Here is an 11,180-nt window from a genome sequence, read left to right as displayed (position 1 = left end):
AGATGCGAGGTTTTCGATTTAGAGGAACGGAGATGGAGATTCGTGACTACCAGACCTCTCGATCATCACCAAATCTTGTCTTATCAGAGGCCATCGTTTGCAAACGGATCCTTATACTGGCTCACGGGAGATGAACAAGGATACCCATCAACACAAACCAAGCTCATAGTTTTCGATATTCATACAGAGATGTTTCAAGTCACCTCAACACCACCTTTTATTTCCCCTGACGCCTCTGGTGACAAAATTGGTCTATGCAATCTTGACGGTCGTCTGTGCATTTCTGAGCTCAAGGGAGATTGTACGCAAGAGTTTTGGTGGAGGGTTGAAGAATGCGACAAGTGGGAGCGAATCTTCTCAGTTAACTTGATTTCTACTTCCTCTTGGTTTGGTGGTATCGCTTCACAGCCTCTCACACCTTTGGCCATTTCCAGGGATAACAACAAGGTCGTCCTCTCGCTTACCTATCACGAAAACCTTGTTGACTTTGATCTTGATCCCGACTCTACTGTTTATCATTTGTATTATTATGGTTACTATGGCTTCGCTGTTCCTTATTTTCCAAGTTTATCACTTGTTGATTTCTAGCTCTCTCTTTTTTTTTTTTCTGATACTATTTATCTTCAGTAACATTAAAATGTGTTTTCGTATTTAAGTTATGCAATGAGCATTTCTTATATATGTTTTGATGACCTAATTATTTATCATCAAGTTATGCGATGAGCACTTCTTATTTTCTTTGCCACGGACACTTTGTATACCACATTATTTGTCGTTGGGATGTAAACTTATTGGCCACAGCAAGGAGATATAATGACCCCCCACACCAAGAAAGGCTATATATATGTTGCTTAAAATGATTGGTAGATACTTGACTCGCAAGCTTTATAGCTCTGTTCTACTTTTGGATTTAAACTCCAGTTAAGAATTTTGGTTTTGTCTTAAGCTCCGAACCATACAAGTAGATGAAGGGAACGAAGTCAATAGCATTTGTGTGTTTTTATTTTTGATCAGTAGCTGATACTAGTGCATCTCTCTGTTTTTGTTGGCTTTACCTCTGGCTCGCAAAGCATCTATGGCTAAGGTTTCATATAGAAACGCTAAAGAAAGATTCACAACGCAACTTCAAATTATAGACTTGACCACATTATTTCTATTAAGTGGCATTTGCTATTAGCATAGTGAGCAAGTATCATTTCACATTCCTAAGTTATATAAAGTGAAACAAGAAGAAATTATAACGACTAATAAACTTCCTAAATATATGGATCCTTCTTCAATAATAAAACAGCATCAGGATGAAATCGAGACAAGATTTTTCTGTGCCATTGTATGTTATAAATCAGTAACAATTTAGAGAAGTAAACACATTTTACACACAAAAGAAGAAAAATAAGAAATTGCCGTTATATTGGTTATAACAATTTAGAGTAGTCACTCATGTTATGAAAATCATGCTTGCTGCGATATCAACAGAGTACTTGGTTACTAGACTTCTTGTGTTGTATTTGCATATTGGTTTTCTGTGTGTCGAGAATTTCAATTAGACTAAAAAAATCTAGTCAAAGGTCATTTAGCCTTTGGTTTAATGTGATACTGAAAATTTTCTTATGTCATTTTCAATTTTTTGCTGATAAAATAATTAGTTATACTTAAAATTTTTTATCCAGCTAACAATGTTTTAACTCATATGATAATGCAAATTTTGGATCAAGAACACTACAACAAGTTACGACCTCTGAGTTATAACGGAGTAGATCTAACGTTATAGTATTAGGAAATATATATTAGAACACCCGCATCGATTCAACTTTTACACAAGTTTCTAGCTACAAAAATAATAAAATAATAAACAGTAAAAAAAAGGGAAGAATAAATACTAGAAACGTCCCTTAAAAAAAGACTATCACACAAATAAAAAGAGACTATCACTGTCTTTCATTTATTACTCATTTTTTCTTTGTTATTATTAATTTTAACTTATAACTAAAATATTAATATAATAATGTTAAGAAACTGTTTTTTTAGAACTTGTCTACTAATGATGCTCATAGTATGACTCCAAAAAGAAAGGATATTAATATATTTTGGAAATATATCAAAATTATATTTTACAGTAATATATATTGTAAAACAAAATATATTGTATGTGTTTTGGCTACTTACAAAATATATATGTCACTTTTTCATTATACATACAACTTTTTAATAATTATATTACATTACTTAGCACTAACGAATTTGCCTTATTGAGTTACAATAAAAGTTACGATTTGATTTAACTTGCGGTAAAAAGTATATGGTAAAAACTGCAGATTTATGTGGTGAATTCGATGCAGAAATATGAATTGCTATTTTATCAATATTGTTGATTGGTAACATTTTTGATGAATAGATTGCAGTACATATTATTTTAAAAGAATATGAATAATATTTAATACACGTTTAATAAAAACATTTTTAAAATAAAATAAATAAATTAAAATTAATTAAGGATATTGATATAAAGCTCCCATATATATAAAAATAATTTATGTACATATATTTTTAAGGAAAATTTTAATTAGCAAACAATATTAAAATAATTGACTATTTAAGTGGAAATTATACAAATAATTTATTTACATAATTTTTTAATCACCAAAAAATTAAAAACTAAAATTACAGATTATTTTAACTAATTAAAATGGAAATATGTTTTCTAGAAAAGTTTTTTGCATAATTTTCAGAAAAAAAATTGAACAAGTAAATAACCATATTAAATTGTTAAATATATTGTATTATTTAATATAAAGTAAACGTACGTATCTACATGATTATGTAATGTGAACTCTTAAAATTTTTAAAATGCAAAAAGTAGACGTGGGGTAGTTAATAGTCAAACCCATTTTTTAAAAACTCAAATCCTGATCTTTTATATACTAAAGCGCAAGTCGCTTCACCAATCAAATTCTACCACGTAATCCACATTTACAAAATTAATTAAAAAGGAATAAAATGCAACAAAAAAACTCTATCGCATGTATCCCACTACCTCCAATCTTCCCTCTTCCTCCACAAGCTTTTTTCCATGTTCCTATATATTTCTAAAAATCAGTAAAACAAATGAAAACAAAATCTATCAATAGAAAATAGATTAGGAAAAAACTACACTCCTTCTTTTCTAATTTTCAATACCATAATACAAACTTGGGGCTGTATATAATGTTAAGAGTTAGTGCCGAGTTCCATTGGACTGTATTCTCGAGTGATTCTATCAAGAAATAGTGCATATGATGGCTCCGAATTAGTGGAGAGTAATTCAACCACAATAAAGAGATTCAAAATAAGATCCGGCTAAAAAAGAGAAAAGATAATGATAGAACACGCGACATGGTAGGATATGAGGAACAAATTCTGATTAAAGGTAAAAATGCTTCTGTTCTAATTGTTTTCCTACTATAAAATAGTTTTAACAACAAAATGTAAATTGAAAACACCATTGAAATACTACCGAAGGTATAGTGGCTATGAATGTAATAAGAGAAATTAGCCATAGATTGCAAGTTTAGAATTAGGAAAAATACACGAAGAACAAGACATAAAGAAGTAAGACAAAAGTATAAAACTAATATTTGTATTTAGTGAATTAATTAAGATCAATGTAATTTTTTAAAACCAATCTAACTTCATTTTATATGTTGTGGTTAATCATAGAACTGATAAGTTTAATGATTTGTTTATTTATACTCATCAAAATTTTATAAATGTAGTTATAGCTGTATATAAATGAGACTTTTAGTCTTATTTGTTAGCAAAAATATACATGTGCGTAGCACAGGAACAATACTAATACATGTTTAAAAGCGGTGTCGGAGGGTTAGGCTTTGTCGGCAGAAGAGTCTTTTTTTTCTTGTTTAAAAAAAAAAAGAAAAGGAAAACAATGCTTAGTCCTTCATGAATGGAGAACAATGCATACACAGTTTATCATCACAACTCTAATCCTATAACAATAAAAAACTTGAAAAACAATGATCAACCCAAAACGCAAAATTCACAACCAACAATAATCCAAACAAATATTGAGATGAAACCAGAAATTTATCCACAACCTTGCGCGGAGGTAATGCCCGCGGAGGTAATGCCCCCCGTACCTCTAATATATATTGTAGAGAAAATGGGTAAACCATAATTTTCGTTTAATGAAGTTGCTGGGCCTAATTGTTTAGGTTTTGGACAAAAGAAGGCGGTGTGGGTGTTAGGCTTTGACGGCACAATGAGTTGCCCATATAACAAAACAGAAATAAAAGGAAAAAAGGAAAATCGAGGGTTGGCTATATAAATTATAGATTTGGGAGTGGAAGAACATGATGGCGTCGATGGAGATTTATCAGAGAATCGTGAGAGAAACCAAACGGAGAAGAAAAGGAAGAAGAGAGTGGAAGATTGAGATCCCCAATGATGTCATGGAAGAAATCGTGATGAGGCTTCCGGTGAGATCGATTATGAGGTTCCAAGCGGTTTCAAAGCATTGGGAATCGGTGATTAAGACAAGAGATTTTGGGGCAAGACACATGGCTAATCAGAGAAGCAAGGATCCTAAACTCATGTTTGTCGGTTATAGTTTTTATAATATCTGTTTTGATCAAATGGACTTGGAAACGACTTCTCTTGAAGAAAGCCTCTGTTTTGATATTGAAGAGATTAATGGTCCTATCGAGATCTCCGAATGCTGCGATGGCCTTGTCTGCTTCTACTGCTTGACTCAAGCAGTGAAAGTGATAAATACGGCCACAGAAACGTTGTTGCCACCACTCCCCTTAGCAAATTTTCAGCGTCTTCATAAAGCCCATCCAGACCCGGATCTGGAGCGGGATCTGAGACTTGAAGATGATGGTCAGCCTCCTGTTCCAGTTCCATTCATATCATTTACTATGTTTGGATTTGGGAAAGACAACGTCACAGGAAGATATAAGATAGTGTGGCTCTATAATATATATCCTGCTACATTGAACAAGAAGAAGAAGACGAGATGCGAGGTTTTCGATTTAGAGGAACGGCGATGGAGATTCGTGACTACCAGAGCTCTTGATCATCACCACATCTTGTCTAATCAGAGGCCACCGTGTGCAAACGGATCATTGTACTGGCTCACGGGGGATGAACAAGGATACCCATCAACACAAACCAAGCTCATAGTTTTCGATATTCATACAGAGATGTTTCAAGTCACCTCAACACCACCTTTTATTACCCCTGATGCCTCTAGTGACAAAATTGGTTTATGCAATCTTGACGGTCGTCTGTGCATTTCTGAACTCAAGGGCGATTGCGAGCAAGAGTTTTGGTGGAGGGTTGAGGAATGTGACAAGTGGGAGAGAATCTTCTCAGTTGACTTGAATTCAACTTCCTCTTGGTTTGGTGGTATCACTTCACAGCCTCTCACACCTTTGGCCATTTCCAAGGATAACAACAAGGTCGTCCTCTCGCTTACCCATCAAGAAAACCTTGTTGACTTTGATCTTGATCCCGACTCAACTGTTTATCATTTGTATTATTCTGGTAGCTACGGCTTAGCTGTTCCTTATTTTCCAAGTTTATCGCTCTCTTTTTCTTCTTTCTAAAACTATTTAAAACTCCAGTTAAGAATTTTGGTTTTGTAAGCTCAGAACCACACAAGTAGATGAAGGGAAAGAAGTCAATAGCATTTGTGTGTTTTTATTTTTTGATCAATAGCTGATACTAATGCATCTCTCTGTTTCTATGGCTTTACCTCTGGCTTGCAAAGCATCTCTTGCTAAGGTTTCCGTAGAAACGCTAATGCATCTCTGTTCACTGTATTCGGTTCATTGGTACTGTGTCAAGTACGATGATTCTTGAGGGAGACCGGTTTTGGTTACATTGGAGGTCAGCAGTTTAAGAGCTCTTCTGTTGCTAGGGCTTCTTTGAACTCTCAGCTTACTGCAGAGTGTTTGGTGTTGTTAGAGAACGGTGCGGTCTTTGTGTTCGAACTGAACGAGAGACATTGTAATGGATTCAAAGGTTGCAAGATGAAATTTTCTTGGGAGAATCATCAAGGGAAGACAGTGAATCATGAAGAGTTGGTTAGGATGTGAGTTTCGTTGGAGGCTTGGGACTCTTATCGTTGCGTTGCTCGGTCTGATGCAGTGTTTGTTATCACCAGAAGCTCTGGGAGTTGTTGTGGTGTGAGAGCTTTGTTGGAAACTGAGAGTCTCAACATGGCTGGAACTGAAGAGTTTGTTTTGTTTGCCAAGGCGGGTGGTAATAGTTTTGGGTTTCTTCTAGCTTCTAGGAGCTATCTGTATCTTTGTGATCAGAGGTCAGGAGTGCCTTTGTTGAAATGGCAGCATGATGTTGAAAAGCCTTGCTTTATGGATGCTTACAGCTTGTCTGATCTCGGGTTTCAGACCGATGAATCAACTACTTCATGTGTTGATGGGTATCCTTGTTCATCTCAGTAAACCAGTAGAATGATCTGTTCAATACAATGGCCTATGATTAGACAAGATGTGGTGATGATTAAGAGGTTTGGTAGTCATGAATCTCCATTTTGAAAACTTCGCATCTGGTCTTCTTCTTGTTTCTGGAAGCAGCAGCATGATATATATTATAGAGCCACACTATCTTATATCGTCATGTGACACTGTTTTTCCCTGCTTTCCCAAATCCGGACCCAGTAATTGATATGAATTGAACTGGAATAGGACTTGGACCATCATCTTCAGTTGTCTCCAGCTACACCTTCAACTCTGGGTCTGAATGGTCTTTTATAAAGCCGCTGAAATTTCACTAAGGGGAGTGTATGCATGGTATCAACAATGTTTTTGTCGCCATATTTAGCAAACTCAGTGCTTTTGTCAAGTCGTAGAAGCGGAGAAGGCCATCACAGCACTCAGATATCTTGATAACACCCTTAATCTCTTCAATTTTAAAAATGAGGCGATTTTCAAAAGAAGCAGACGACTTCTCCAAGGCACTTTGCTCAAAACAGAGACGTTCTAGACTACGAGAAAAAAATGAGTTTAGGATCTTTGCTTTTCTGATGAGCCATGTGACTTGCCCCCCCCCCCTCAAAAAAAAAAAAAATCTCTCGACTTAATCAGGGATCCCAATGCTTTGACACAGTTTGGAATCTCACAAGCGATCTCGCCGGATCATCAATTTATGTTTTTTTTTTTTTTCAACAAACAGAAAGTTACTAGAAATTTATCATTGAGTTTCTTTACATGATTCAGGATCATATTATCTTAAATGTTTTAACCGTGTATTATTGAAAAATCGTAAGTTAAGAAAAATCCTAATTAAACCTTGTACTGAAGTGGAATGATAGCTAAATATCTTTTATTTTTCTTCTCTTCAACTATCATTTCTTTTTCTTAAACATTATCGATTTTCGTTTTAATTTCTATACTACTTCAGAATTTACTATATTTAAACTACAATCATTTATCATCAAATGTTTTAAATTTATATATCTAAATATATATCATCTAACATGATACATTTGACTGCACAAGGATTGGCCGGAAATGGCCGGATTAGCAGGAGGAAGGTCTTGAAGAGCCTGAAACAAAGAAAACAAACAAAACTGAATGACTTCTAAAACCAAACACACCAAAATTCAGATTTGTTAGACAATTGATTTTTGAATTTGGTATCGTTAAAGTAATTTTCTAGAGTATAAAGTTGGTTTTGACGATTAGATGAGATATATGATGCAAACCAGTCTATTGGATTTGAACTTGGTTTAGTTTCATTTACAACATTATTTTTTGTTAGATATGGACCAACATCGACTAGTTTTCGAAAAAAAAAATTATTTTTCTTCTCAGAGATTGATATGGAGTTTTCACTAAGATGCAAAGCTGAAATCGGAGTGTTTAGAGGTTTTATATGTATGGGACTGCGTGTCAGCATCCATCAATAGATTAAAAAGAGGAAACTCAAGTTTCCCATTTATTAAAAAAAGACAATCAAATGAAGGTTCAATAATCTCTAGTGGGAAAAGTGGTTCAAAGAAACAAATGAAGGTAATAGTAGTGTTGATTTTGGATTAGGTTAATTAGGTAACTTAGGGTTGGTTACTCTTTCTTTTATTATGTTGGATTCTAAATAAATGTTGTTTAATACTAGTTTTGGACAAATAAAGAAGATGCACGACTCAGAGAGTTAGCCGACAGTTTTGGAAGAAATGTCCAGTGGACAACAGTCGCCTCTATCATGAACCGTCCTTTCAACAGCTGCAAATCTAGATATGAGTTCCTGCTGGTAATGATTTGGCTTTTGTAACTTTTTTATTTTATAAAATACAATGATTATAATCGTTTTTGGCAGATGAATCTTGGGGATTTGATGCCGGCGAGGATTAATGAAGGCTCTAGTGGTTCAACTTCAAAGAAACAATTGAAGGTAGTAAACATAGAATTTATTTATTTTAGTTTTTTAAATTAAAGTTAAAATGGCTTATGTTTTTTTTTTTTAAATTAATACAAACAGGTTAAGAAGAAAACTGGTGAACCAACAAAGAAAAGCTGAGACTTGAAATTTGAGTGATCGTGTTTCCCTTTAGAGCATCTCCAAAATACATTCTATAACTTCAAATATGAAGTTTTTTGCTCTCCAAAAAAGAACAGTTTTGAGTAGTGAAATTCTATATTTGAAGTTTCACTACTCAAACTTCAAATTTGAAGTTTCATATTTTTATTTGCATTTTGGTCCTTACAATTACACATCACATTTATGATTCATAAATATTTTCTTGTTTATTGTTTTAATCCTTATAAAAATTATATCTCATAAATATTTTAAGTTTTGTTTACAAAATTTAGGTTTACACATAAAATTAAATAAAACTTTAAAAGAAGATTTAAAATATTTAAAACTAGATTTAAATAACAAAAATATAAAAAAGAAACTTAACAAAAAAGCTTTTAAAAAATTACACGAAGACATAACTATTACACATATTTAAATATTACAACAATACTAATAGTCATGTAAGTTTGATTCGGAACTTTCAAAATTTCTAAATATTGTCCAATTTCTTTTGTGTAACTGAAGATAGTTGTTGTTGTTGATGATGTCTTTTCGTACAATTCTTTCTTGTTCATATTTTGAATATATTCACGAGTATTAATATCATCGGTAAAAATTAGTCTTTAATTTTAGCAATATTTTATGTTTCTATTTTATTTTATTGTTCTGATCTAATGTATTTACAAATATTAATATCACCTGATTTCAACAATTTTTATCTCTAATCTACAAATTAAAAATGAGGAGAGCCATTTTTACTTCGAAATGCACTAGTAGATCATATATGCATTTCGAAAATCACTTTATGGAATAATATGGTATTTTGGTTGAAGTTTAATATTAATTAAGTTATTCTATTTAAAATTTTATATTTTAATATCATATTTTATTAATTAATATTGTTGTAATATGTTTATATGTGTGTTAGTTATCTACAAAAGTTTTATGAATTCAAATTGATTATGACAAATATAAGGACCATATTATAAAATACAAATAGTTTTGAAGTTGAGTTTGAAGTTTTGCTTTTAGAGAAGAACATCTTTTAACTTCAAATACAGAGTTTGAGAAACTTCAAAATATAGTTCTTTTTTGGAAATGCTCTTGAGTTTTTTTTTGTTTTGAGACTCTTGACTCTTTTTTTTTTTGTCGTAGATTTTAGACTATTTTGAAAGAAAAAAAAAGTGAAAACTAAGAGGTTGATTGTTTTTAGTTTTTGAAGTAGTTTTTGGATTTTGTTTTTCTAAAAACTATTTTTTAGACAATCAAGCTTTTAGAAAAATAGATTTACTATAATCTAGGGAAACTAGTTTTTCAAATAACTGTCTTTTATAAAGAAAAACCAAAATCCAAGTTTTTATGGTTTCTTCAAAATCTAACGACAATTTTTCATTTTTCATTTTTTTTTTATTTTTAATTATTTTTTTTGCTATTTTATGCTTTAATATAGGAAAACAAATAAAAAAATAAATACTAACAAATCAGATTTAGTAAAAAGCATATTTTTAATATATATATAATACAAAAATAATTTCTAATAAGAACATTTCTAAAACTTGTCAATAAAATTAACTTAAGTATTTAAATTTACTTTTATGTAAAGTTTACATGTTTTGTCAATAATCTATTGGTATTAATTATTGATTTTTTGATATATTATTTTAGTAATTTAAGTTTGTTTTTTAAAAAAATCAATTTATAAGTTAGAAAATTTTAAAAATAAAAGAAAACATTAATAAAATTTAGAAAAAAACAAAAATATTTTTAAAAACTAAAATTTAGAAATGGAAAATATAAAATCTAAAATCAAAATCCAACATTATCGAGTTTGTTGTTTTAAAAAAATTACATTTATTTTTAGTACAAATAGAACAATTCATGATCCAACTTATTTAAGTTTTTTTTAACTAATCAACACATATTAATTGTTGATAATAGCATTTTATTTTTTATTTTTTCAGAATAAATATTTTACTATTATTAATATTTTTCTTTAATTAATATTAAAAATGGAAACCAAAAACTAAAAACCAAAATCTAGAACAGTCATTAATGTTTTTCAAAAAACTAAAATCTATTGCAAAAACAAAAACCAAAAACTAAAAACCAAAAACTAAAAAGCAAAATCTAAAAACTAAAATATAAAAACCAAAAATCAAAAACCAAAATCTCACAAAGTTTCCCTAAAAATTACTTGCATTTTCTCTTCTCTCCTCCCTCTCTCTCTCTATCTCTCTCTCTCTCTCTCCTATTCTCCACCGCTTAGCTCACCTAACTCAGGCTCGATTTCTCACCGTCGCCGGCATCTCGATCAAATCGGGTTCGTGGAGGTTTCCACCGGAGACGACTCTGGTGATGGAATCCGGGTCATGGGTTTGGATAAAGGTGAAGTCTTTGTGGGGAAAGAGCAATTCTTTTCTAGAGTTTTGAAGATTTCAGTGGCTGATTTGAGAGTAGTGTCTGACTGAGTGTGTTCTTCTTCGGTTGAGATGGGTTATGTTATGGTTTGTTTACTGTATTCAGTTCATTGGTACTCTGTCAAGTACCAGACCGGTTCTGAGCTTATATTGGATGTCAGCAGTTTGAAAGCTGTTTTGGTTGCTAGCGCTTCTTGGAGCTCTCAGCTTACTGGAGAGTGTTTGGTG

The 11,180-nt window shown here is 31.9% G+C and overlaps 2 protein-coding genes across 3 annotated transcripts in view; both read left to right on the top strand.

The window, feature by feature from the left end:
• Positions 1–679, top strand: part of LOC106292865 (putative F-box protein At2g02030) — a 1,884-nt gene extending 1,205 nt beyond the window's left edge. Inside the window, exon 2 of one of the 2 annotated variants that reach the window (XM_013728534.1) lies at positions 10–679. In XM_013728534.1, the coding sequence (XP_013583988.1) occupies positions 10–588 (579 nt within the window). In that variant the 3' untranslated portion in view covers positions 589–679. The remainder of the gene's footprint in view (positions 1–9) is intronic. The other variant, XM_013728535.1, reaches the window with a different exon arrangement.
• A 3,556-nt stretch (positions 680–4,235) lies between these two features.
• LOC106343872 (putative F-box protein At2g02030) lies at positions 4,236–5,749 on the top strand. Its single transcript, XM_013783211.1, has one exon. The coding sequence runs from the start codon at positions 4,347–4,349 to the stop codon at positions 5,601–5,603; it is 1,257 nt and encodes a 418-aa protein (XP_013638665.1). The 5' UTR covers positions 4,236–4,346; the 3' UTR covers positions 5,604–5,749.
• The last annotated feature ends 5,431 nt before the right edge of the window (positions 5,750–11,180 follow it).

This window comes from Brassica oleracea, chromosome C5 (genome assembly GCF_000695525.1).
Source record: "Brassica oleracea var. oleracea cultivar TO1000 chromosome C5, BOL, whole genome shotgun sequence".
Taxonomy (NCBI): Eukaryota; Viridiplantae; Streptophyta; class Magnoliopsida; order Brassicales; family Brassicaceae; genus Brassica; species Brassica oleracea.
This window is presented reverse-complemented; position numbering and strand designations above follow the sequence as displayed.

Excerpts from the sequence above, each read along its gene's own strand:
- LOC106343872 (XM_013783211.1), top strand. The coding sequence starts at position 4,347 with ATGATGGCGTCGATGGAGATTTATCAGAGAATCGTGAGAGAAACCAAA.